Source organism: Rattus norvegicus, chromosome 3 (assembly GCF_036323735.1).
Source record: "Rattus norvegicus strain BN/NHsdMcwi chromosome 3, GRCr8, whole genome shotgun sequence".
Classification (NCBI taxonomy): Eukaryota; Metazoa; Chordata; class Mammalia; order Rodentia; family Muridae; genus Rattus; species Rattus norvegicus.
The window spans coordinates 111869768-111897309 of NC_086021.1; the positions used below are offsets into that span (position 1 = coordinate 111869768).

The 27542-nt window shown below is 39.5% G+C and overlaps 2 protein-coding genes across 7 annotated transcripts in view; one reads left to right on the plus strand and one right to left on the minus strand.

Annotated features, from left to right (window-relative positions):
• Ccdc73 (coiled-coil domain containing 73) overlaps window positions 1-9821 on the plus strand; it is a 141818-nt gene extending 131997 nt beyond the window's left edge. For all 5 annotated transcript variants that reach the window (XM_063284942.1, XM_006234667.5, XM_063284943.1 and 2 more), the window contains 4 exons: window positions 269-452; window positions 1431-2903; window positions 5630-5763; window positions 9116-9821. In XM_063284942.1, the coding sequence (XP_063141012.1) occupies window positions 269-452; window positions 1431-2903; window positions 5630-5763; window positions 9116-9337 (2013 nt within the window). In that variant the 3' untranslated portion in view covers window positions 9338-9821. The remainder of the gene's footprint in view (window positions 1-268; window positions 453-1430; window positions 2904-5629; window positions 5764-9115) is intronic.
• Eif3m (eukaryotic translation initiation factor 3, subunit M) lies at window positions 9822-27426 on the minus strand. 2 transcript variants are annotated; one of them, NM_001168523.1, is made up of 11 exons: window positions 27321-27426; window positions 24928-25060; window positions 23923-24061; window positions 23146-23269; window positions 22802-22896; window positions 16486-16569; window positions 15614-15713; window positions 14908-14989; window positions 11438-11581; window positions 10438-10498; window positions 9822-10012 (listed from the first exon to the last, which is right to left on the minus strand). In NM_001168523.1, the coding sequence occupies exons 1-11, from the start codon at window positions 27360-27362 to the stop codon at window positions 9892-9894; spliced, it is 1125 nt and encodes a 374-aa protein (NP_001161995.1). In that variant the 5' UTR covers window positions 27363-27426; the 3' UTR covers window positions 9822-9891. The 2 variants fall into 2 exon arrangements, with proteins under 2 accessions (NP_001161995.1, XP_038960460.1); XM_039104532.2 differs by lacking the exon at window positions 27321-27426 and adding an exon at window positions 27071-27223.
• Window positions 27427-27542: the final 116 nt, after the last annotated feature.

Below are 27542 nucleotides of genomic sequence, written 5' to 3' on the forward strand. Positions count from 1 at the left end.
TGAGTGCTGGAAGGATAGATCTGCAGGACTATTCCTGCTTTGTTTGCTGTCTTGTAGTGTATAACATGCTACTTAGCCTGCCTGTGTGCTGCGATAGTGTGAGAGGCAGGATTGGCAGCATACAGAGCTCTCCAGTTTGCTTAAACATGAGGCTGTACACAAGCAACTCATGAACCCGCTGAATAGCTGAATCACAACCCACCTTATCAGCCAAGTTTGCTCGAATGTCTCACACATTTAATCAATCTTTTTTTCTATTTTATACTAGAATGTTCCAGAACTAAATAATGAAAATGGTGATGAACTATCTAGCAAAAAATCAAAAAATACCATCGTACAAAAGTACAATTCTGGTCAAGAAATATGGGGGGAAAATACAAAGAGTTGTTTGGATACTGAATACAGGGAAAGAGAAGAAACGAGAGACCTACCTGTAGGGAAAACTGCAGAAGGTAACCTTCCTGTCACATGGGTAGAGCACATTGCTGGGGAGACTGACGTTTACAGCTTTGCTGTAAGAGCTGTCAATATAGCTGGGAAACAGCCCTCCATCTGTATGTAAACAAGTATTCTGCAGATGAGTCTTTAACAGTGTCTTTGCTAAGAGCATTCCCTGGGTCACCAGGACACTTGTGGTGAGCAGGCCACAGCATTTCCCTTGGTTTAGATGTCCAGAGTAAACACTGAGACTATTTCCAAGTCCTCCACTATGAGGAACTGCTTAAAGTGGTACTGACCGAGGTGTTCAACTGAGGGCGAACAGTCACTTGGTGGAGATGCTGGAGAAAGAATGATTGAACCAATATAGCCCTTCAAGACCTGAGATGGTCTAGTTATTCTAACTATACTCATGATTTGATATCTATATTTAAAGCAAAGATGTAGTTGTCTTGAGTAAGTAGCTATTCTGTGAATTGGCCCAAAATTATTCCAGAATTTTAAGATACTAACAGGGTAATAAACCACAACAATAACAACAATTGGTTGTCAACATGAACAAGTTAATTATCAACTTCTGAATGCTGTTAGACCTGGGTTGTAATGGGTTAGTATAGACATTAATTTTTATCAGTTATATCTTTATATGGGGTTGTACTATGTGCCCCCAAGGAAACAAGTAGAGGAAAATAAAGAGCATTGCTGCTTGCCCCACTGGGTAATACCCATGCTGCTTGCCCCATTAAACCAATGGGATTTTGATATTGTGAAATAAAAATGTTTTGGAGCAAAGCCAAGAATTTAGCATCCAGACATACATTACTTTAGTGTAGGAACTCAATATTTGAATAAAATTGATGTCATTTTTGTATGGTTAGTGTCCAGTAGACTAATTAAGGCTAAATATATTTTCACAAAACATAGGTGGGTGACACATGTTATAAACAGCTTTACTGAGATTCTAACATTTTATTATGTCTTCTTCATGACAGACTTACAGCCTCTTGAAATAAGTGCCAAAAGTGAAATTAATACTATGATATCTCAGGAGAGAAACCAAAGTGGAATGTCCCCACACAAAGTCCTTTGCCTAGATAAAGATGTAACTGACCAAGAACAAACCTCAAATGTTACTGACAGTAGAAAATCAATCCCCGGAGAAGTAAAAGACAAGCTGTGCTTGGAAAAAGCCAGTGGATGTTCAGAGTTTAAATCATTGAACAATTTCTTTTTAGTGGTAGATGAATCACTAGAAACAGAAAAGATATGCCTAGAAGGAACTGAAGGATTAGGTCTTCCCCACACAGCTGTAGATGTACCTCTGGACACTCGGAGTAGCAAAGCATCCTTTAATGGCGTATCAAATGAGATGGCTCACAAAAGAAACCATAACACAGATGCTTCTGAAAGTAGCCCATTCAAACATCAATTCAAATTGCTTCCAGCAGATCTGGAAAATGCTACAGAGAAGGAAATTACAAATCATGACCAAAACAAAGCAAGCTTAGATTCACTTCTAGATATAAAGCTAAATCTTGATCTGTGTAAGAAACATGGTTTACAGGATTCATGTAATGTTATGTTAGATGTTAAGTATCAAAAAATAAAACAAATGTTAAGAGAAGAGTGTCAGTGCAGCATAGAGCCCTGCTCTTGTTATCAGTCAGCCAGAGAGACTCCCCAGCCTGGAGCAACCGCGGCCTGTGCTGCAGCAATCGGTCTATCCGGTCCATCTGCTAGCCCTGGTAACGATTCGACAGCCCCTAAGAAACCGGAACACAGTGTCAGTACCGTGCCAACAGCAGTGAAACCTTCCTCAAGCCCTGCAGAAAGAACTACAAGAACAAATGTAAATGACATACAAAACAGTCCACTTAAGAACCATTCGGGAACTTCTGAAAGCAGTGTGGGCATCTCAGACTTTCAGGTTAGCCCGGGGGACAGTCATGCTCCACAAGCCCAAGATTTCAAAACTGCAGTTCCCCTGACAACTTCCACCGAAAAACAGCTTCCCAGTGACAATCAGATAACTGAAGCTCCAGAAAGTGGTCTCTTTTCCTTGGTAGGTGTTAAGGAAAGACAATGCATGCTGATAAGTAACAGAGAGAAGGCAGAGGCATTAGATGACATCCTGTCAGAAGAAACGTGCTGTGAAGGTCAGCTGGGAGAAGCACATTTGTCTCATGTAACTCCATCTGCAGACTCAGTAAACACAAGTGCAAGGTCAGCCTTTGATCTTCCTACTCCAGATAAAAAAAGAGAGGAAACTCCAGGCTACATGAAGTTTGTAGCCCCTAGTTGTAGGCCAAAAATAAACCAAAGTCAAACCGCAGGCACTGTAACTTCCAGCATCCCTTCATTGCTGAAGGAGAAACCAGTAGGTGTGTCAGAAAACAGAGTGACTGCTCCAGTGACCTTTCGTAAAAATGATGGTCTGGAGGACACTAGGAAAAACATTGGGTCAGGTAAGAACACAAGCCAGGCTTGAATTCTATTTTTTTTTCCTATTACTTAACTATTCTTGACAAAGAGTTTCTAGATTTAAAGTGAAGAGAGAGAGAGAGAGAGAGAGAGAGAGAGAGAGAGAGAGAGTAAAATTTCCTAAGCATAATATAGAATGGTTTTATTTAGATGATTTAAAAACTTTTTTTTCCCTGAGACAGGGTTTCTCTGTGTAGCCCGGGCTGTCTTAGAACTCACTCTGTAGACCAGGCTGGCCTCGAATTCAGAGATCTGTCTGCCTCTGCTTCTTGAGTACTTGGATTAAAATTGTGTGCTACCACTCTTTCAATTAGATAAATTATTTTTAACCAACTCTAAGTAGTAATGTCAGTGTATATCACCAATTACATTTGAAGTATTGTTTTTCATTGTTAAAGTATGGCAGCAGTAACAGGTCATTGAGTTTAAATTAGGAATAACAACCTAAGGAACCAAACTCAGTCTGTCTGTCTGTCTGTCTGTCTGTCTCTCTCTCTCTCTCTCTCTCTCTCTCTCTCTCTCTCTCTCCCTGAGTAAACTGATCTCTCCCTTCTGTGCCTGTTCATTTACCAGCCATCATTCAACCTGTTCTTCATCTTGTGGGCAAAAGTGGAACAGGGATTCATTGCATACCATTCAGCTTTGTTATGGTTGCTTGAAGCACTCTAACCCTTAATAACTCTGTACCTCTTACATTCATATTACTTTAGAGATGAGAGGCTCCATTTTTTTAAAGTAGCACATGAACAACAACTTAAAAAATAATTCCAGAAAAAAAATATAACTTGATGAATATAGAATTAGAGAGACATGGGTGTTGGGTGCCAATATTGAAGTTCATATTCCCTGCTTTTGTTTATATTTTTATTACAGATATTTAAAAATGTATAACATATTGGGCTGTAAAGGCAGCTGGTAAAAGCACTTGCCTTGTGAAAATAAAGACCAGTGTTTGATCTTCAGCACCCAAACAAATGCTGATGGGTGAGGCAGCCCTCGGGGCATCCTTGGAGGGAGCTGGCTAGCCAGATTAACTGAATAAGCCTGTCTGGGTTTCAAGTGAGCAACCCTACCTCCTCATACAAGGTGGAGAGTGAATGAGAAAGACATCTGACATCAGCCTGACTGCCACACATTTGTGCACCTATGTACACACAAACATGCATATACATGAACACAGCATACATGCCCAAAGCTCCATACAAATAAGTACTATGCAGCTCTAAGTTAAGCATATCAAAGAAATAGTCTGTGATGAAAATGAAAAAGGCTGTTTACTCTGCCAGCAGTCAAAGTTGCTGAGGTTAAAGGCATTTTTGTAAAAAGGTTTTTGGACAGTCTTATTGGTATTGAGCTGATCATCTTCCGGCTGCAGCCTCTCTAGTGCTCAAGGACAGAGTGCTCAAGTTAGATGTGCACCAGGCCTCGTTAACTAGATCTAAAGGATCGCAGTGCATTTAGACACTGAAGAAATGCAGGTTACAAGAAATGCTTTGTATGGTCCACAGACTTAATAATAGGCTTCTTTCAAAGAGGAAATTGAGAAAAAGTTTTGAAAGAACATTAGGGGCTAAACAACAAAGTATATTCCTTGTTTACTAGCATTGTTGATTTAGGGAAAAATAAAAAACCCAAAATACTGTATAACTTCATCTTCTGAAGTACAATTTTAATGTTAAGTATAGCTTTAGGGTCTGGTGTAACACTCACCATTTTCTGAGCACATTTCAAAAGCATAGAGATGTCTAAAATTCTATTTTTTTTTTCCCGGAGCTGGGGACCGAACCCAGGGCCTTGTGCTTGCTAGGCAAGCGCTCTACCACTGAGCTAAATCCCCAACCCCTAGATGTCAAAATTCTAAAACTGAATATATTCTTACTTGTTGTAAAATTATAAAAAATAAGTGTTTTTACCCGCTCTAGGTCCAGCACTGCAATGCCCCAAGATATCTGGTAGATATCTTGCCAGAAGCACACATCTCAACTCCATGGCAGCCCAGAATAGCCACCACACACTCTCTTACACTTAAATCTGCACATGAAAGAACACACAACACAATAACCTTAAGAACATTCATAACAACCTATAAAGCTACAGTGTGCAATCTTAACATCAGCTTCTATGTTGTCCCCGGCTACTCTGTCTCCTCCTCTTCCTTCGAACTTCTCTCCTGCCCATCCTTCCTTCTTGTCCAATGACAGGCCTCATTCTATCTTGTGCCTGCCTCACCTGTGACATCATCCTACACTTACTAAACATGTCTTTTAACATGTTTCAGCTCTGTATTTAAGTAATTTTTGTTATTAAGCCCCAAACCCCTTCTGAACAGCCTTTCATGGCAATTTTCTTAAATAGTTTATAAATTCTGGTGTTTATTTTGTTCAGTCTTCCCCACTAACCTGAATTTGTAGAACAGTCATTAAAGATTTATGTGTGGGTAATGTGGTAATCAGGAAATAACACTTTGTATGTATGTATTTAAGAAGGTATTTATACCATCTGACCCTTTGTAATGCTTTAGGAAATGGCAACAATACAATCTTGTTTCTGAAAAGAAATACCGGACAGGAAAGTCTAGGAAACAGTAATACCCAATCTGAAATGGAAATTGGTTTTTAAACATAAAAACATCAGATCAGAAAGTTCGGTCATTACGACGAGTGTCTAGAGAATACAATTCAGTTGTTGTCATTTCCTGTTTGTCAATCAGATCCTATCAGCACTAGCAGAGTTGCTGACACTGTGAGTAACTGGAGCATCCATCTAGATCCCAAGGGACAGCCCAGTGAAGAGAGGAATGCAACTGCACAGACGGTTCATGAGTCTTCTTTTCCCACAGAACATGTAAGTCAATTAAAAATATTGCTGAGCAGACCTCAGTGAGCTAATTCTGCAGATATGTGTAGCACTGTGTCCATCTGGATACTATAAGCCCTAACTGATCTCCAGAATAATATCAAGAGGGCAACATGGCACCATTTTTCACAATTAAGGCTGATAGAAAACAGCAGGAAAAAGTCACAGTGTATAAATCATGTAGATACAAAACAGCCTGTTTGCGGGGACCAAGACACCATCTTATGTCCTCCTGTCACCTCAACTTAGAAACAGTGGGTTGAACACCCCAAATTTTTTACTAATAAGCCATCAAGCTGATTATTTTCATTTGTATTATTTTTAGAAAATGTATGAAAGGATAAAATCTCCATAATACAGTGATAGAATGTATGCATTAAACTGAGCGTTTGTAGAGATCAGATGGCATCTAGGAGCCCATTCATCATAAGAACAACTAACCATAGCTGACAAATTATTTGGCTAAATTTCTAAGTTTTATATCTTAGTATATACAACTTTACTCAGCAAGTCTGTATTGTTCGGTCTTAAAAAAACCAAAAAACAAATCCAGACCAGTATTGGTGTAAGTGTTCAAGGGTTCAACAGCCACTCGTGAGACTACGATAGCAACACGTTCTGCAGCTCTTTTGCTAACACCCCTAACCAATTTTTCAGCCATGGACCTCATTTCCATTTTTAAATGAAAGAAACCTCAAATAAAACATGCTGTTCCTCTCACAGTAGTGAACTTGGCGCAAGGAAGCCTGACTTCACAAGCAGAAAGCAAGCTTTGGTCAGAACTGGACACATCAGTGAAGCTAAATCTTAACATAGCCTGCCTATCCTACCCTGTAGCATCTCAAGGGCCCGACAGAAATGTTCTCTCTCCCTTGAAGACCTGTTTTTGTAGTTAATCTCTAAGTTGTGTCTGATACCTATGTCCTACCAGCAGTTAATGTCCTCGGGATCCGCATTTAGACTTTTTGTAACATTTTCAAAGAAACACGTTTACCACACATCCTGTACTTTATTTTAGATGAGGAAATAACACAAACGTGGAATGTCATTTAGATATAACCATCCATGGTGGACCTGCATCACACGTCCTGACTCGGTCCAATGTTGTTGTTCTCAACTTTTCATTATAGAAAAAGGCTCTAGACTTACCAGAGCATGTAAACTATTAAACTGTGTAACTATACACTACACATCAGTATCCCTCTAAGCTTTTGTTACTAGTTACCACATAATGTAGAGGAAAATCCAAAAAATCCAAAAAAATCCAAAGTAGAGCAAACCACAACTTTTAAAAGACTCAATCTCCTTTAAAGGTAAGGAAGATGGTAGGAAAGCAAAGCTATGCTCATACCTTCATAGTCTGTCTTTAAGCTGGAAGGCAACCTGGCCTGCAGTTAGAGCACTGACCTGGTGCTTTACACAAAGTTCACCTGTTATACATGAAAGGTGGGTGATGTTACTGGCAGGCAGGAAGCAGTAATTTTATTTTTCGCCATATTTGTTTCCCACACCAGTTGTTAATTTAGGTGTCAATCCAGTTTCTTTGTGGCTTCTAAGGGGTTTGCTTTTATTCTCCAGTTAGGTAGTCTGCTGCAATGCTAACTATACACAGAAGAGAAGCTGGCGAGGGCCCAGAATAAACAAAGCTGTTAGTTTACAGATCTGATCCCACAAAAGGTCTTGTGTCAAACTAGGAGAAATATGAGGTGGAAAGAGGAAGTGATGAGTCCTAAAACGACAAAAGAATGAGCAAAACTGTGCTGACAAATCTGGGGCAGCTGGACTAAAACCACTGCAGTGGGTTACAGTTGGTCAAACAGGCCAAGTTCACTAAGTTAAACTTGTCTCTATCACCGTGGCCAGTCACTGGGCTCACCCCTCCCACCATGGGAAGAATCCAAATGCCAATGCTCTGACTTTTTCTGATCAAGAGTTAAGATTTTGGTAAACTGCTAATTTGTGCTTGGATACCAGTGAAGCAAGTATTTTGGTGGCAAAATAAGAACACTAAATCAGTCAGGGTGTACACCTTTAATCCCCAGGATCAGACTCAGGAGGCAGAGGCAGGCAGATGTGGAGTTCCAGGACAGCCAGGGAGGGCTGCACTGGACACCGTGATCATGCAGCAGAGTCATTTACTTGAGCTAGAGCTAGAGCTAGAGTCTACTCCCCACCCTCACATGTGTGTTGTCCGTGTATGGGATTCGGGGATTGGTCGAGCTACGCTGAACAACAGCAGACATTAGCAGATGTATACACTTACGTACTTATGCCACATTTGAATTTTATAATTAGTAGTAGTGTCTAAAATCTTAAGAAGCTGAAGGGAAAACCAAGGTCTAGAACAGCTGAATAGGACTTTCCTGAATTTAGAGGTGGGTAGGGAATGACTACAGAATTTTAGGAAACATAGCAATTCTTGGGGGAACTTTGGTTTAAAAACACCTAAGCTCATTTTAAAACTCCATTACTCTCCACTAGAATGAGATAATGCTAGACACATGTCATGCTTACCAAAAGACCTTTGGTAATAAGCACCTTAATGTCGAGCACCTCAAAGGTTTTCACAAGAATCAACAAAAAATAGGCCCTGCTTTTGTGATAAGTGATTGTTTCCTTTTAAGTGGCTTACTCTAGTCTAAATCATGGGGCATGGAATATGATGGTGCTGTCTAATTTTTAAGACCAGAAAAAAATAATGTTTCCACTATAAACTGCTATGATCTAAATCTTAAAAAGGACTTTTAGATTTATAACAAGATGCTTACTATTATGTTAGAATATTAGGATTTTAATGTAAATTTTGTATTTATAAAATGTTCATAAACCTCTCACACCAAAAACACAGTAACCATTATCCTAAAGCTACCTAATTTTCTCTTTGAGAAAAAAAAAAAAGACTTGAAAATCTTATCAGAGGGCCTTTTTTTCCCCCCATAAAATCACTTCAGATTGTTTCCAGTGTTCTCTCTGGCTCTTCAAAACAGTTTGGAAGCCTGATAGAAAGGCCATTTTTAATTTTTATGTTTGAATTTCTAATCTTCTACTTTGACAGAAAACAGATATTTTTGGGAAAGCAAGATATGAAAGACAAACTGACAGTTATTTGTACAGTTTGAAATTTATTTCATCATAAGTTCAAGCAAGACCTTTCAGAAAATATCTGTGGAGTCCCTGGGACACAAGAACTACAACATAAGTCTGGGACTCACACTAGGGACTGTTACTGACAAAGTGCCCCAGTGATTCTGAGTCAGCCATGAGTTTAGTCTACACTAACTGCAGGGGTTCTGGATTTTACGTGGTAATTTTTGTGGTAAAATAAACGTGATCTTCCTAGGGGAAAGCAGAGCCTTTGACTTCAACTGTGCAACAAAGCCATTCCCAGACGAGCAAGGTTACAGACACCCTGGATCCATTCACCTTCTGTCCTGGTAGGAAAGACTGGCAGAGCCTTGTGATGAACCAACTAACTGAAATTGGAAAGTTACTAAGCTTAGAAAATGACAACCAGCCCAAAAGAAGAAAAGTAGAAGAAATGCTGGATAAAGTAATTGATTAAGTACTGATAAATGCTCTCATTAGTGAGGCTGATGCAGTGGGGTGAAGGACTGTTCATGTAAGTTTATAGCTGTCTTCACTTCAACTTTTTCTACTATAAGGAAGACCCCATCTTGTATTTGCAGAGCTTTGCTGTCAGTACCTAGGCACCTTCAACTTGTCTTCCCTTTGTTTATTCCCTTCAAAGCAGTTAGTTCCTTTTTTGTTATTATTATTAAATTCATTTATTCACTTTACATCCCAGTATCAGCCCTCCTCCTCCCAGTATCCTCTTACACAGATCCTTCCTACTCTACCTTTCTCTTCTCCTTTTAAGAGGTGGAGCCCCCCCCTGAAGGTATCATTCCCCCTGCCCCCCCCCACTAGTTCCTTTCTTTAAAGACTTCAAATATGGTTAAGACTAAGTGGCCCTTTGAAATGTTAACTTTTTCCAGAGTTGGTGATATTCCTTAAAAATGAGAAAATAAATAGCCAGATTAGTCAAATTTCAGTTGATAATGTTTTACTATGACTTAGAACTTTTTCCCCCAAGAACAAAATTATTTGCATAAAAATTCAGGTATCTGAAAGACTCAAAAGGCTATTTTTCACTTTGTTCAAGTTCTGCTTCCAGGCATTAAGAGTGTCGTACAGTTGTTGCCACTGCTGTTTTCCAAATGTCCGATGTGTGCTGTGACTAAAAATTAAGAACAAAGTATTAATCAACCTAAGTGCTGAGTATTCTTCCAAAATACTACACAGTTGAACCTTCTTCAAATTAAAATAAGTACAATTTAGAGGTGAAGAGGATTTAAGCATGAGCTGCTTATTCTTAGGAACTCTTTTACCACATAGATCTCTTCTCAACGTCTATAAAGCAGACACGAAGTCATTAGTATTCTAGCCAGTACTTAGCCATTAAATGAAATGTGCTGGAAAATAGGACTCTTTCATTAAATAAGCTAATCACATTCAGTCTGAGCCTTAATAAAATTATGATAAACAGCCATGGTTTAACTATAGTCAACTGGTTAGAACACTACCTTGGTTCTCTAAACATTCAAGTGAAATAATCAGAACAAACTAAATTGTCCTACAGAAATAAAATATTGCAGGCCTTACCTGACAACTACTTTTCTTTGTGTCTGATCGATTTTGCAGTAGACCATTTTAGTTCTTACAGCTGAAAGAGATGTTTTTATGTGTTAGTTATATATATAATTTCTAAGAAAAACCAGCTGAGGTATGACCAAATTGACCAAAATAAAACTCGTACAGTGCTGGTAACATTATTTAAAAAACAAACAAACAAACAAACAAACAAAAAGCCCAGCTCTTTGAATCTAATGAAGAAAATGCAACCAGGAAGGAGGTTATGTAATTTAGTGTCTGATGACTGCTGGAACAAACTATTCAGTGTTATAATGTTCTTGCTGGAGATGCTAGTTGAATATGCAGGTGTGGTGACTAACACCTAGAATCTCAACATTTGGGAGGCTAGGAAGAGGGGAGTTGTTTTGAATTCAAGGCCAGCCTGGGCACAGTTTTGACCAGGTCAAAACAAAGAATTCTATTCTGTCCTAAAGGAACTTATGGGGAGGATTAACTTTCAAATAATGTATTACTTTTTTAGATGACTACTGGAAACTTAAGATTATTAGAAACCAAGCCAAGTATAGAAACCAAGTTCTACACATTTTACTAACTATACAATCTTTCCAACTTTCGAAATTAAAAGGCTTCATTAACAGTTATATCACTCTACTTGCAGTAAAGTGTTTAACCCTTATGATCACAGGTAATGTGCATATTCCTGTCCTACTGGAAGATGTGGGTTATAATCTATGCTCTTTTGTTTTGAGACAGTTTTGCTATGTACCCTGGTTTACTTGTGGTACTTCTTCTACCTCAGCCTCCAAAATGTTCAGATTACAAGCATGCATTAGCACACCTAGGGAAACATCGGACAAAAAAACCAAAGCCATTTCATTCTACTACAAATAAATTCGATTATCCGCTATACACATCCACTCCCAAACAACCCAGTTTTATTAGCATAAGGCTCACTTCAAGATAAAATGATCCACATTATATTCTAGAAAGCCATGTTCTATTGCCTTACCATCAATAACAAATGCTTCAACATCATCAGCTCCAATCTGTAGCTCTTGCTGCATTGTATCAAAAGAAATCTCTTTGTTTTCCACTGCCATTCCCATAAAGGTGAGGAGTCTCATTTTCGCCATATTTTGCTCATGTAACAAGCCTAAATTACAGAACAGTGAACTCTGTTGAGTGTCCATGCAAGGCTTCCACAATCACACTTAAGCAGTTGTTGTCACTATGTGTGAGCACTTACATACAGCAAACCTGACAAATTATATTTGACCTTATAGTACTTAGAATTTTTTCTAAACTATCATATTTTATAGTGATCAATAGAATACAGGTATTTAGGTCTAACATTAAGCATGGGCTACAAATATGTTTTTAACAGATATATATTTGATAAGGCCAAAGAATAAAATTATGTAAATAATTTAATATTTGTATCATAATCTCAAATGATATACACTATTACAAGCTATTAAGACCACAAAAACCTTTAGACCTGGAAGTAAATATAATAAACTATCTTCTTCTTCTTAAATTAAAAAAAAAAAAAATCAAACCCAAAGATCAAGTATTGACTTATAGTCACAAAGTGGAAATTACAGCCAGAGAATTTAGGCCCATTACACAACAGCGTAAAAACTCAAAATAACCTAAATAATCTGAAGGTCTTTGGGGTTTTGGAGATAGGGTCTCGCTACAGAGTTCTGGCTGTCCTGGAATGTACCATACAGAGCAGGCTGGCCTCAAACTCACAGAGATCTGCCTGCCTCTGCCTCCCAAGTGCTGGGATTAAAGGTGTTGGCTGTTTGGATCTTTAACCAGCTGTAAGCAATGAATCACAGCTGAATGCTATGTACTCGTTTTGACAGCACTATATTAACAAAACAAGTTTTAAAAAGCAACATTATCTCAAGTGTATTGTAAGTTATTTAAGCACACATTAATAAAAGGACATAGCATTCGTGTATTAGTGGAAGACTAGGGAAGCCTGTTAATATAGGACATGATCATCTGTTAATTAGCTGTAATTGCGATACAGACTTCTGATTTGGCACAGATTCAACAAAAACATGACCATCATAACTCAAATGAATGAGGTACACAAGTAAGTATTGCTGAGTTTAATGTTAATCTGCAAGCATCAAAAAAAAAATCAATTAGTGCACATTAACCCTAATTAACAAATGCAAATCGGATGGTGATTAACTTTCTGAAGCAAGAAGGTAGCAACTGGGTAACACCAGATTACATGAGGACATGTTAGGGCAATTTGGTTGACACAGATGATGATATAATTGGCCCAAGTTGTCAGTGTTAATTAAAAAAAATGTTTTGACAAACTGATGCCACCTGTGGAATGTAATACTTATTCAATAGCATTTCTTTTAAGGCATCTATAAAAAAGCAGATTTCTAGTTGAAGATGTTCAAAAACAAAAGGTAAACTAAGGAATATCTTTTCTAATTGGCATAGTAAATTAGCAGTTAGGAATTTGTTCCTATCAAATAATATTTAAAAATTCTCAATAATCCCTTAGCATTCTCAGTTATATGTGCATAAACAGTCCTCTGATTATGAAAACACAATGTGGAGGTTTCAAATTCTGAGGGTCTGATTAAGGTACACTTGCTCATGGAATAGGTGGGTAAAGCTATGTGCGGCCTCCACTCTCCCTTCTCCACTTTCTTGAGAAAGGGCTCTCACTGAACCTGATCTGACCACTCAGACTGCCTACTCTGCTGACCGTGAGATCTGCTGTTCTGCATGACCAGCACTGGTAACAGAAACAGACTCACCCAGCTTTTCCATGGGTGCTGCGATCCTACCCTAGTTCTCACACTTGCACAAGTACCTTACTTACTGAGACATCACTCTAGTCCCTAAAATACTCTTAAAATAGTTTACTGATACTCTTGTGCAGAACCCCTACTATAAATGAAAATATATCAAAGGAATGAAAATTATTCCTGGAACAAACTACATGAAATCATTTATTCAGCCTAAAAACCACATTTATAGCCATTACTTTTAAACAAGGAAGGAAATGTAGTCTTTAGGATCTCTGTAAAAGCAAACTATTATGCAGGGAAGCCTGAGTGACAAATCTGAAGGCAGCAGCGCTTTGGTTCATGAACTGGGCTCCCTTCCCAGAGGAAGGCTCAGGGCTCTCCATCGTATTTCAATTTTAAAGTTATAAAAAATCTAATTTTATGGAAACATTTATTCATTACTAATATGTCAAAACCTTAATGCAGTAATAAAAAAATGTGCATCATTGAGCAATTTCTGCATTGTCACTGACCCTTGTCTTAAAATGCTGCAATATAGAAAACGCAGTTTTAATGCATGCAATAGCTTATGAACCAGTGCTCCTTTGAAACAGTCAATTACACATTGATGGGGGAGTGTCAAAGTGTTAATTACTACTCCTTTTGCCTTGGTGCGTAAATAAAGAGGTTGCTGACATTAACATTCCATCACACAGCTTCATGCCACAAAGCAAATTAACTGGGACAGAATGTGGTTTTCTGGGTCTAGTGCACCTGGCAAAGTATTCTACAGACATTTCATGCATCCATCTAATCTTGGTATATTTCAAACATTGTATGTTCAAGTAAGTCAACCTTCCCCCAAACCAATGGCTGTACAAAATGTACAGGTGACAGGAATAAAGTTGACCAAACTACAAAGTTTGTTCAGTCAAGTAAATTCCAATAGTCCTCTTTAGTATCCACATCTCACACAGCCAATAAGGTTAGTCACTCCATTTTAGTATGAAACACAGAACAACCTCTACTGTATTTTAATTGCTACCTACCAGAAAAATAAAGTCCCTTTATTTCAGCTGACTTAAGCATTCAAACAAAACTAAAAAAACTAGTGGTTTAAGAACATTTAAAACCTGTTCAAAGGCTAGCAAGATGACTCAGCCTGGAAAGACACTTGCTACTAAGCCCAACAACACTTGCTACTAAGCCCAACAACCTGAGCACGATACCTGGAACCCACACAGTAGGAGATGCGCACACACCCACACCAATAACAACATTTTAATAAAACTACAAAACCGAAGAAACCAAAAGAACATCAAAGACAAAATCAAGACTTCTTATGCTGTCTTCAAAATGTAGTTCAGAGAACTTTCTTTACTGTGTAAATACCAGTACACATTCATTTTGGCAGTAGACTCAACCATATATGGAATATTATTTATTAAAGGGGAGTGAAACCTGATATAATTCTGCAACTATGGTTTATACACATTAGCATGTATCTAAGCAATAATGTAAAAATATGTGTGTGTGTGTGCGTGTATCTCATTCGAAACCATTAGCCTTTCATCATCAAATCTTAAAGCTTTTAAAATAAGTACTTCTATGCCAGGTGTGATGGCTCCATGCTCATTCCTGTCTCTCCCTCAAAAAAGAAAAAAGAAAAACAAATACAAAACCAACCCAATCAATAACCAACACTTACCAAGTGAATCTATGAAGTCTTTGTTATTCTGATAGAACTTGACATATGATGCCAATTTAGCACTCACGAAAATGGTCAATAACTACAGAGATAAGAGACAAAATAGTATCAAGACAGAAGCTAAATGAACACTCGGGATATCTTATAACTTCTAACAATAATTCTCTATATTTAATGTAGAAGCCTTTATCAGCATACTGCCCAAACACCATCTAGTTCATTTTAAAAAAATGAACCAATCAGGAAGTACACTGAGCTCCAAGCTACTTTAGCCCGAATGGAAAACAATATAAAATAATCGTACTTCAAAGCTATGAACATGGGGTTGGTTTGTTTGTTTCTGGAGAATGTCTTGCTATATCACATTGGTCTTGAACTTGTGATCTCCTTGCCCCAGCCTCCCAAATGCGGGCTATTTGACCAATACTTGGTAATGACCAATACTGGCTATTGGGTTTTTTTATTTTAATTTGGGGTAGTGATATTAAGTAATAAAAAGAAATGTGATTAGCGAAGTTTGAAATGGCCAGGCCAAGACAGAAGATAAAGGAACAGTGTTCAGTGGATGGAGAAAGCTCTGTTCCCAAAGAGAGGGTAGGATCTCTCCAGTAACCTCCTGCATGAATACAAAACAAGGCAGGACTGCTACTTCAGTATGTAAGACCCGGGAGAGAAGACTATTCACATCAAGAGAGAAACTACTTACATCATGGATAAGCTCGCCTTCCAAAAATTTGACTGGCTTCAGAGTAAGAAGATGGTCAAAAAGAAAGGCATTTGGATCCTTCAGTGCCCGCACAATACACCTTGGTAAGAAAACAGAAAGTAAGCGAGCCCTGAAATCCTAGCTTGTTGCTGATTATTTCATAGATCACAAAATCTACTTAATTTGGTAATCTAAATTCAATATAGGATGAACAGGATATAAATTCAGGTTAAAATAGGTCAATACTATTTTACTGAGGGTGTGCTCTGACAACTGTAAGGCAACAGCAACAAACAGCTCACTGTTCCCATGACCGCCTACCCTTACAGCAACCTAACACTGTTCTCATGGCCATCTCAGAGCTCATGAAAGACATATGAGAAAAACAAGAAACTCAACTAGCAAATGCCAATTAAGTTCTGTGGTAAAAGCTTAAACACTGGCAGTCTAACTCCAAAGCAGGAACCTCTGCCGTGTCCAAGTATACATTCAATAACATCCCTTTACAGAAATTTCATAAAAACCTAATTTTAGCCTCATTTTATGTTAATGACACAGCACAAAGTCCTTTTCTCACTAGCAAATGGCTAAATTTTGCCAAGTAACAAACTTTCTTCCCTCTATATACCCTATCAAGAAAAACTGACCCGAGAGTGAGTTCTAATTCTTTGGTTATACTTATTAGCCTCTAACAACACAAGCCTGTACAATAAACACCAAGTGCTGTTTCACATGCAGTATTCACCCTGAACAGGCTACTGACCAGCTCTGGCCTGCTAGCTGTTGCAGAGGTTACGTCAGGTGCTGCACTGAAGTCTAGCTCATCTCTAGGTTGATGGTTAAGTGCTCACTGGAGCAATGCTCAGTATTACCTGTGGGCATCAACTCGAGCCTGGGAAGCATTGTCTTCTGTGTAACTCCCAAGCAATTCCACCATGACCTTTGAAGCAGCATCACTAAAAGAGAATCATTTCAATGGTCTGAATTTGGTAATCACTCTCTACTAAAAATACTTACCGATACATACATGAAACAGTGACCAAGATGGCTATTTATTTAAAAAAGAAAAAAACCTCACAGAACCTGTCAAATAACTGAGGAAAAATAACAATTAAATACTATGAAGAAAATAAAAGGCAAGGGAAAAAAGTAAGGGCAAAAGTGGGGGTGACTTTATAGTCTCTAAGGTATGTCAGGTATGAGACCCTAAAATAGAAAATCTCCCTTGGCCCTCTAGTCTTTGCTATAAAACAAGCTAAGGCGGAAGGCAGGGCAAGATGACTTGCCTGGCAAAGGTATAATGGCTCACGATAGGCTGTTAGGAGAGCAGAGCTGTTGAGCCAACATCAAGCATTTAAATCACTGCTTAGAATAGCTTTCTGATATAAGTTATCCTTAAAATTATGTGGACAGTCAATCTTTACTATCATAAAAGGGGTAGAATAACTAAGCACATTTATTCAATTTGGAGGCTTATATACACGCTTATCCTGGCTGGGGATGTAGCTCAATGGTAAAGTGCTTGCGAAGTCCGTGAAAGGCTCTGGATTCTATTCGCAGTACCTCCAAAAAATAAGCAACCAAGCCCAGCAATATTGTTGCCCTTTCTTACTTCCTTTAATTTGATGAATTTTCAGCTAGTTCAGAAACTGTTGCTAAGCTGAGGAAAATTGGGCTTCCCCACTTTTTCTAGAAATTGTTTCCCTTCCTAACTGCTGGGAACTGTGTTTGCCTTAGTTCAATGATGCATGTATATTATATACAGATGGAAAATGTTAAACATAGGCATGTGAGGTGGTTTAGGTCTAAGGCATTTGCTGCCAAGCCTGATAACCTGGGTTGTCGTGGACGCAAGCATGTACGTACGTATGTACATGTATGTGTGCGTGCGTGCGTATGCAGTTATGTGGCATTTAACATCTTGATACACAGTGCTATACTATAATACAGAAATCCAAAGGAAAGCATTAAGAAACTCATGTACTACCAGAGATAATTATCTATTCGCCATTCCAGGCACACTATATCTTCTAGTCTTAGCAACCACAGTGTATTTCAATCTAGTACAACTACAAGTCTTTTTATTAAATATCAAATACTCCATTTAAAGTGTACAGCATGACATATGACATATAAGGGTTTAGCTAACTAGCATCATTTTTTAAAATGTAGGCATGCACATGCTACACAGACATACATGCAGGCAAAATACCCACACACATTTAAAAAAGTCTAAGAAGTAGACCATTCTGGGGCTGGAGAGATGGCTCAGTGGTTAAGAGCATCAACTGCTCTTCCAGAGTTTCTTCAGAGAAACTGAGTTCAATTTCCAGCACCCACATGGTGGCTCACAGCCATTTGTAATGAGATCTGATGCCCTCTTCTGGTGTGTCTGAAAATAGCGACAGTGTACTCATATGCATAAAATAAATAAATCTTAGCAACTTCTTAGGTAAGACAGTAAATGTTTTTGAATATTTTGCAAGCTAATGGGTCTCTATTCTATCAATTCTTGGCAAAGACAGCTTGAGAATATGCACATGAACAGGCATAGATATATACCAGTAAGTTTTCATATACTGAAATGTGGATTCTATATAATGTTCATGTCATGGAACATTACTCTTCATATGGCTTTCTCTCACTCAACCACTTAAAAATGTTAAAACATAGGCATGTGAGGAGGTTCAGGTTTAAGGCACTTGCTGCCAAGCCTGATGACCCGAGTCTGATCCTTGGGGTTCACATGGTAGCAGGAAAGAACTGACTCTCCTAAGTTGTCCTGTGGCGTCTGCCTGTGCACCAAGGCACATCTATAGAGGCCCCCCCCCCCAAAAAAAAAACAATCACCATTCCCCTTATAAGTCATATATAAGCAGGTACCAGCTCCTGTGTTGACTAGAAAATGCATGGTGATCAGGACCGGATAAAAGTCCCCTTGTCTATGGTGTGGAAAACAAGAATATGACATAGGTGCAATGTGTGTGCAAGAGACGCACTGAGAGACTATATAAGCAGTTATTGTAGTCTGTCACTATACACTGATGAGGTAGCTTTTCATTATTCACTAAGCACAGTAGGTGAGACTTTATGCTGGAAATGTGCCACATTAAGGATTTCATAAAAGAGCAAAACAAATGAAAAACTATATAACATGCTGAAATTTCAGAGAAAAATCATGCTCATCAGAGAACACAAAAGACTACTTTGAAGAGTGCTGTAACAAGACAAACAATGGTGATGTTTGTAGACACAGCACTGGAAAGGCAGCTATAACTAGGTATGGTGATCACAGAAGATGGAGAGAGGCAAGTGAGGATGAAATCATCATCATGACATTTACTGATAAGGAACAGAAACTAAGAAAAGAAATGTCAATTCATTTTTATTACACTGAGTTTATGGTGCCATGGGCTATACACGTAAGCTCAAACAGAAAACATTCACACATATAGATCTGAAGACTCTTGTAAAGCAGCTTGGGTTACAGACATGAATTTTTATTCAAAAGATGTGAAAAAGGGCCTGGAGCGATGGCTCAGAAATTAGGAGCATAAACTACCCTTGCAGGGCACTAGAAGAAAGAGCGCTTACACGCTTACAAAGAGACCCAGAAAGTGTCACACTGCGGAAACGTTTAGCAGGCATATCCTCACCAGTACAAGCTAGTACTGGACAGAGGCTCACATCTCTGCCTCTTGTAGCCACTGCTTGGCCATGATGAAGTTGGCAACAGCCACTCATCTGGTTCATATATACAATTACCTACTGGCAACTGTTATAGTAACAAGTCTCTCCCTTCGTGATGTGTTCTAGTGCAGATAAAACTAAACATTAAATATATTATATTCCTGCTAGCAAGAGATGGGGAGGAGGGCTACTAGCTACATAGAAGGCCAAGAAGGACCTTCCAATACCTAGGACCACTGAGTAACATGAGGAAGGGGAGCCACGTAGATACCTAGGCAGTATTCTGGGGAAACTCAGTGCCATGGGACTAGAGTTGGTTTTGTCCTGTTTCTCTGAATGAAGCCCGTGGAGTGTTCTCTCTAGAGGAGAAACAGTCTGATCATCCATATTAAGTATAACTTTCTGGCAGCTGTGTTAAGAAAAAAGTTTGACAAAGATCAAAACAAGGACTAGTTAGTAGGCAATTTAAAGAAAGAAAGGACAGTGGCTTAGACTATAGACTTAGCAATAGAAGTGACATGCTGACTTTAGATTTATTCAAAGCCAAGAGGGTTTGTTGATGGATATTAGACAGAGAGGTCAAAGATGAATTCTAAATTTTGGCCTTAATCAACTGGAAAAATGGAGATGGTAATTTCTTGAGTTCAGGGGGTTAAAAAATCTATGGTTAACTTAGAACTATCAAGTTTAAGAAGCCTTTGATACACTCTATGGGAGATGTTAAATAGATGTTAAATCATCAATGTGTAGATAACATTTAAGAATAAGAAAACTGCTCTAGGCAGCAGCACTCTTAGAGACATTTGAGGGAGCAAATGGAGCTGCTGCGACTGGGGACTGGTCATGTTAGCTGGTCAGGGCACAGGTGCAGGTCCAAATGCCAAGTGTGCTGCAGGAAATATAAACTACCAACGTAAAGCACAAGCCCACCCAAGGTATACTAGGTCCCTGGCACCTCATAATACAGCAAGCAAGCAAACCACAGAGAACAAACGCAAGAGAATAGTAGGACAGAGAGCTGTGACCAAGAGAAGGATACCAGGGGGAGCCTCAAAACCCACTGTAGAACTGTTTCAAGGAGAGTAAAACTGAGGCCTGTGAGATGGCTCAAAAGGCAAAGGTACTTTGCCCTGCAAAGTGGCATCTGTTGAAGACCTTCAGAAGCCAGGGAAAGGTGGAAGAGAGAAATGAGTACACCAAGCTGTCCTCTGTCATTCACTCACTCCAATGCCCCTCCTGCACACGCCCTGCCCCCACACTAATAATACAACTTTTTAAAAAGAGAAAAAGCGCTCAGCTGTGGTTAAGCATTTTGTAGTATGCAGACACCAGGACATACCCAGTAGTCCTGGTAGATGGCACTAACCCACTCCGTCTCTCTGAGAATAGCTCTAGAGCTCACCATTTCCTTTCCACACTGAGAGCCAATCATGCAATGGTAAGAAATCCCCCAGAGAGGAAGTATCAACTCCAGCAAGCACCTTACACTCACAGGCAATCACGACACCCATCACCTAAAACCACTGCGTTGGAAAAAAAAAATCAGTTCCTAAAGGCAAGCTTAAAATTGAAAGGGCAACGGGGAAGATAGTCCTCCTCAACATTAATAAGATTTTTTGTAGTAATGAGACCTTTAAATCTCCATATATAATGTCCTTAAGAACCTGAGGTAAGGAGTAGTAGGGTACTGTTTCCATTTTGAATTACTACAGCTACACTAAGCAATCTATTCTGCTCAGGGCCATACAAAAAAACTCAAGATCTGAAGCCCAGAAGCCTGAACCCTCAGCCTGTACACTAAAATGCATGTGTCTTTTATTGTCAGCATGTACTCCTTCTGGAAGTCTTCAAAGTAAACTACTTCCTCTCAACCTTTTACTGCCAACTGGTTAAAACGTTGTCACAACCAGGCCAGCACAGAGTAAACTACCTACTGCTCTTGAATACAGACTACAAAAGTAAGCACTGTTTGCTTATTATAAAACACATAAAAAAAAAACCCCAAAAACCTTTCACACCAAAATCACATATCTTCTTGTAATTTTTCTTAAACAGTATGAAAATATTTACCATGTACCACATAACAACTGAATTAATCTTGCCAATACTAGCACTAAAAGCTATTATGAAATTTGTGTAAGGAAATTAACTGAAGAGTGTAGTGTTTGTTTTTAGAAGCATTAAACACGTAAGAAAAAGCTAGGTAAACTGTGGGTTGATGTCTATATGCAGGTGAGGGCAGGTACACGATAAGGTAAGGCCTGTGACTGGGCAATGAAAAAGAGAGGTGGGCTGAGAATTTTGGAGACAGAGAGGACAGAGGGGGGAGAAGGAAGGAAGGTGGAGGAAGAGAAGGATGACCGTGTGGCTTTAAATAGCCACAGGTAGCTATGACTACCTTATAAGGGTTCTAGGATAATTTCTCTTTCTCTTATCTAGATAGGAAATTTATATCAATATCAACTGGCTCAGAGTTTATTGTGTGGATGTTTTGTGGGGTGAGAATTTACTGATATAAATCTGATTGATAAATTACAAGCCTCTAGAGTTTTGATTTTGCCAGGTTACTGGGAATTGTGACCATAACCAAAAGGGGGGAATGGCTGCATGGGGCTGGTGTGGCAGCGGCCAGCCATGGGAACATAGCAATCCTGGGGCAAGCATGGAGGCAGCGAGACAGATGGGGCCAGGGTAGCAGGCCGTAGTGTGGGATAGTGCTTCCTTTTTTAATATTTCCCACAACATAAAGTAGCTAGGGTTAGCTTTCATTTAGACAATCATACGACATGGCTCACTGTTTGCAGGCACCTAAAGCTAGGATACTGAATAGAAGGTATTTTGGCCAGTGGGTTTGATGAGTTAACAGAGAGAAGCCTTTACAGCAAGACCTTGCCAGAACCCAAGAATAAAGAACTCATTTAATTCTGTGGTTCTCAGCTCAGAATAACTTCTCTTTCTCAGAGCCCACACCACCTCTTAATGAAAATGACAGCATCATCCTGGTACTATCAAAATATTAAATAACCTGTTTAACATATATACAGCTTTGGAGTTTACAACTGTTTTTTTTTTTAAAAACAAAATCAAGTTTTGCTTTCTGAAAAGTTTAAAGATGAGAAAAAGAAATTAAAAAAATTTTTTTAAAGGACAGGGACTTATGTACCCCAGGCTAGTCTTAAACTCACAATGTATATACCTCAGAGGATGGCTTTGAACTCCTAGCCCTGCAACCTCCCCAGCACCAGGATCAGAGGCACACCCTACCACACCTGGTTTTAAGTGGTTCCAGGTATGGTACTCAGGGCTTCCCTTTCCCCGCACTCTACCAATTACACTACCTCTCCAGCTCTCTACTAGTTAAGCCTTTAACTTAGGAGCTAAAGATTTCTGATAGCTATGGAGAACAAAGTAAAACTACTAGCTTAACTTGTCTTCAAGAAACATGCCCATCTACTTAATAAACAACTGGGATTCAGTCACTGCAGCATTTCTGAATACCTTTTCTTACAATCCACGAGCGCCTCATAGAGAAGTCTTAAGAGGGTGTGTTTCTTTTCAGTGGTGAGCTTCCAGTCAGAGATCCACTTTCTCACCTGCGTGATTTATGAAAGGAGAGAATTTATTAACAGAGCCGAGCAGCATGTATTCAGTTTAGTGCACTCAGCATCTAGGAGAAGGGGCAGGAGGATCGGTTCAAGTTCACCCACAACCACACAGCAAGTCTGAGTCTATCTGGGCTATAAAAGCTCCTGTCTCAAAAACTATATCCCACACTTCCCCAAAGGAGAAACAAAGTCAAGTCCAGGACACACAGCTGCTGCTATCTTAACTAGAACACTCACTTGGTCCAGTTCCGTTGGGATGTACTGGATGGCCCCACATGATGCCGCCACTTTGATGAGGCTGCAGTACACTGTGTACCTTACAGGAGTATTCTTGTCCATCCCATGGAAAAGATTGCTGAGCCTGGTTGACAAACAACCAAAGAACTAATTGAGGTTATCTGCTCTTACCACAAATACAAGGCAGCACTAATAATAACTTAGTTTTACAAAAGAGGGAACCTGGACACAGAAAGGTTGAGTGACTGCCCAAGACAGAAAGCTGCTGACAGTCCAATTCCAGAATTCCTTCTAACAATCACAATTTATACCATACAAACAGTCCTTTGAATGCCATTTCTTTAAAAAAAAAAAAAAAAAAAAAAGTCTGGAGAGATGGCTCAGTGGTTAAGAGCACTGACTGCTCTTCCAGAGGCCCTGAGTTCAATTCCCAGCAACCACATGGTGGCTCACAACCATCTGTAGTGAGACCTGATGCCCTCTTCTGTTGTATTTGAAGACCAGAGTGTACTCATATACATAAAATAAATAAATAAATAAATCTTTAAAAAATAAAATTAAGTTTTTATTATTTTAAAGTGTGTGTGTGTGTGTGTGTGTGTGTGTGTGTGTGTGAGAGAGAGAGAGAGTGTGTGTGTGTGTGTGCAGGTGCACAGGTGCCAGCAGAGACCAGAAGTCTTGGATCCCCAAAAGCTGGAGGTATGGGGAGCTGAGCATCTGCCATGAGTGCTGAGAACCAAACTCAGGTACTCTGCAGTCTTGCAGTCTTAAACTTACAATTGTAGTCTCAGAGATGGGCGTTCGCCTTCCCGGAACTTGACCAACTTTTCACACAGACTTTCAATCAATGCTTCTTGCTTGTCTGGTTCCAGGATCAACAGGAGGGACACCACACTGTTCATCACACTTTCAACATCTACACAGGCATCAAGAGCACAATCAGCAGACACAATGTTCAGCACATCTAATTTGGCATGTACGTCTAGTGTTTCAATACAAAGATGCTTAAAATACATAGTTTGGCTATTGTGAAAGTTTGAGAAGACCTTGATTTCAGGGAGAGCTTTAGTATACAGCACCCATGAATTAACATGTCACCAGCACCACTTACTGAAGAGCCACATTCAGAAAGCAGGTGAGTGATTTACATGCCCACATGTTTTCTTTTACGGTTTTTATTGGCATAATATCCAATCATCATGAAATTACTAGCTGAGTCAGGATGTCTCAACTGAAGAAAATTTTGTACCTCAGGTAGAGAATTATTTAGAAATGAAGGGCTGTTTAATTCCTAGCTGGCTAACTCCTTTTCAAGATTACAGATATTAACTGCGCTCAAAATTTAATCCTCATACTGTAACAAATACTTCAGAGTTCAGAGTACATAAACTCTAGCTGTATCTCAATAAATGGGGAGCACTCTAAAAAGTAAATATTACTTGAAATAACACCCTCTTCAGTTCATTTAAAAACCATCAGCATCTAGTATATGTAGAAACATGTGTGTGTGTATGTCAAAAGGTTTCTGCAGAATGGCTTGCTTTACAGGTCTAACAGAAAAAAAAACCTGAAATTATATGAAAAGATTACATTAAAAACTGCTTGAAAATATTTAACTAAAAAATATTTTCATAATGCATTTTTTATTGTATTCTTTCCCCTCCACACTGCTTAAAAAATCTTAAAAGTCTCAAACCAAAGTATATAACTGACAAGAAAAATTTTAAGGTAGAGTTCTCTTATGAGAACTAGTAAGAAATACTTTGAAGAATTAAAACAAACCTTTATCATCTTCCTTCAGACACACATCACAGGCTTCAATAATCTGAGCTAAGTCTACATGAAGTCCACCTTCCGAGTTCTCTTCTGAGATCTCAGCTCCTTTTGATTTCAGATAAGCGCGAAGTTCAGCGGCCTATGAATCAAACAGGGTTGCTAAATCTCTAAATCCACTTGTAAAACTGACATGACAAAACATAATGTCAAACCCATCTTCCCTGCTTGCAAAGTTAACATCCAACTGCTAACTCAATTGCCCTCAAATTGTGTTGATTCCTCCCCCCTATCTACAAAGTCCATGCAGGCACACAGTTCACAAAGATCACATTTGGTTTCCAGTCACCTGTATCCACTGGACTTCCAGTCTGTAGCAAATGCTTCTTCCTTATTTAACCTAAGTAGTTTCCAATGGGAAGGATGGGGACTAAAGAGAAGTCAATCTGACTTGGCAAAGTCGAAGGGTTTTTTTTCCCAATAAATGAAATTTTTATTGCTGTCTAATGTATATATAAATAGCACTACTAAAAATCAGTCATCATCCAGACAATAGGCTAATCATTTCCTAATAACTTGAGAGCCATTTGACACAAGCATTTTGGGAGATACCAATATAAAAAGATAATGCCTGTCAGTGCAGCCTGCATTAAAATGTTTGTGTATCAAATTGGATGCAGTGTGTAACAAGTATCTTAAAATGTAACGTGGCTCTCTGAGTCGGAAAGCACTTTTGGTACTATCAAAATAATTACTAAATTAAATCATTTGGATGTTTCCTACTTTACTTCCTAATTATGATCTTTAGTTACTTTTTCCTTTGATGGTTTGACATTCATACAGTGAAACATAAATGTAGATGACTTTTACAGCTAATACAATAAAAACCTAAAACAGTAGAGTATAAAGTATTCCTTTAGAAAACGCACAGGTGGCAGGGTGAGGTGCTGGGCGATGAGGAGCTGGGCGGCGAGGTGCTAGACAGTGAGGTGCTGGGCAGTGAGATGATGGGCAGGGCAAGGGGCTGGGCAGTGAGGTATTGGGCAGGGTGAGGTGCTGGACAGTGAGGTGTTAGGCAGGGCGAGGTGCTGGGCAGTGAGGTGTTGGGCAGTGAGATGATGGGCAGGGTGAGGTGCTGGGCAGTGAGATGATGGGCAGGGTGAGGTGCTAGGCAGGCTGAAGTGCTAGGCAGGCTGAAGTGGTGCACAACTGTGGCCACAGACCTTGTGGCAGAGGCAGGGAGATCTCTATAGGTTCCCGGCCAGCCAAGGTTTAACAAACCATAGTGAAACATTTCCCAAAAGTCAAAAGGGGAAGCAGGAGGAGGGGATAGAAAATGCACGGATGTCAAATTATCTGAATAAAGCCAAAAGAACCTTGGGGGAAATAACCAACATTTTTAATCCCACAAATTTATTTAGCTACCTCAGAAACCAAACAAACCCGTAGATCTGATGGAATTATTTTTCCAAACAATAGCACAGTAATTTCATATAGAAGGTGGCATGGCATTATAAAAAAGGTTATTTTGAAAACTTGTGTCATATTAGAAAGAACAAAACACAAGAAATCATTTTTTTCTTTATGACACAAATATATAATCTAACCAAGATTTAAAGGAAGCATTTGTTCACTTCCTGCTTTACAAACCTTTTTCTAAGAATTAGTAAACGCTTAATGTTTTTATACCATTCTTGCTGACCACAAGACACTCGACAATGTGGTCAAATGACAAGAAAGTCTCTATTCATACCCTGGATAGATAAATACTAGTTAATTCCTGGGAACTCTAGCTACCATTGCTATCAAATACTCTTGTATCCTATGTGTGCATAGCTTCCTCTCCTTCTTGTTTAACATATGGAACCCTAAGTTTCTGTCAGCGTGAGAATGCAAACGACAAAAATTTTGGTTATAGAAAATTAAAAGACTGTCATCCCAGCAATTAAACTTCTGTAACAAGAAAAACAAGAAGTCATCTGTCTTGTACACCTTAGTGTAAACCCCAATTAGTGAACTTCAAAGTGTCCAGGATGGCCGGCCAGATGCTTTTGCCTCACAGCGGGTTTGGGACTGACAGGTGGGATTATGGGAACAGAAAACACGAGTCAACAAGTAAAATACAGGCCACTCTCGCCTGTGGCCCACTAACATCCACATTTAGACGCTCAAAGTTGCTTCTCCCGGCTACACGCGAACTTCGCAGACACCGTTCCGGGTCCGCGGAAAGTTCTGGGTCGACATCTGCGACTCCGGATAAGTCCCGACGCCCACCGGGCCCGCGTCCGGACCGTCGGCCGCGCACGCGCCGAGACCCAGGTTAGGAGAGCGCGCTCCCACCTCATGGGCTCGGTCCCGGGCATCTCCCGCACCCACCGCCCCGCGGGTCCCGCAACGTGCACCTGGTCTTCCTCGCTGATATCGATGAAGGCCGGGACGCTCATGGTGAAGGCCTGGCTGCGGAAGACGCTCCGCTCCAGAACCACGCCGACCGGAAAAGGAGCGGTACCACACGGTGTTACGCACAACCGCTTCCGGGTCAGCCTGATGGGGCGGGTTTCGTGGGCGGGACCCGCAATTCTACTTCCTCCCCGCAGCCTCTAGTCTAATTCTCTGCTTTAGCT

Excerpts from the sequence above, each read along its gene's own strand:
- Eif3m (NM_001168523.1), bottom strand. The coding sequence starts at position 27,362 with ATGAGCGTCCCGGCCTTCATCGATATCAGCGAGGAAGACCAG. Across the intron at positions 15,714-16,485 it reads GCTCGAGTTGATGCCCACAG|GTGTATTGTGCGGGCACTGA; the intron begins GTAATACTGAGC and ends TTTCTTACCAAG. Across the intron at positions 10,013-10,437 it reads CAAAGAAAAGTAGTTGTCAG|TCACAGCACACATCGGACAT; the intron begins GTAAGGCCTGCA and ends CTTAATTTTTAG.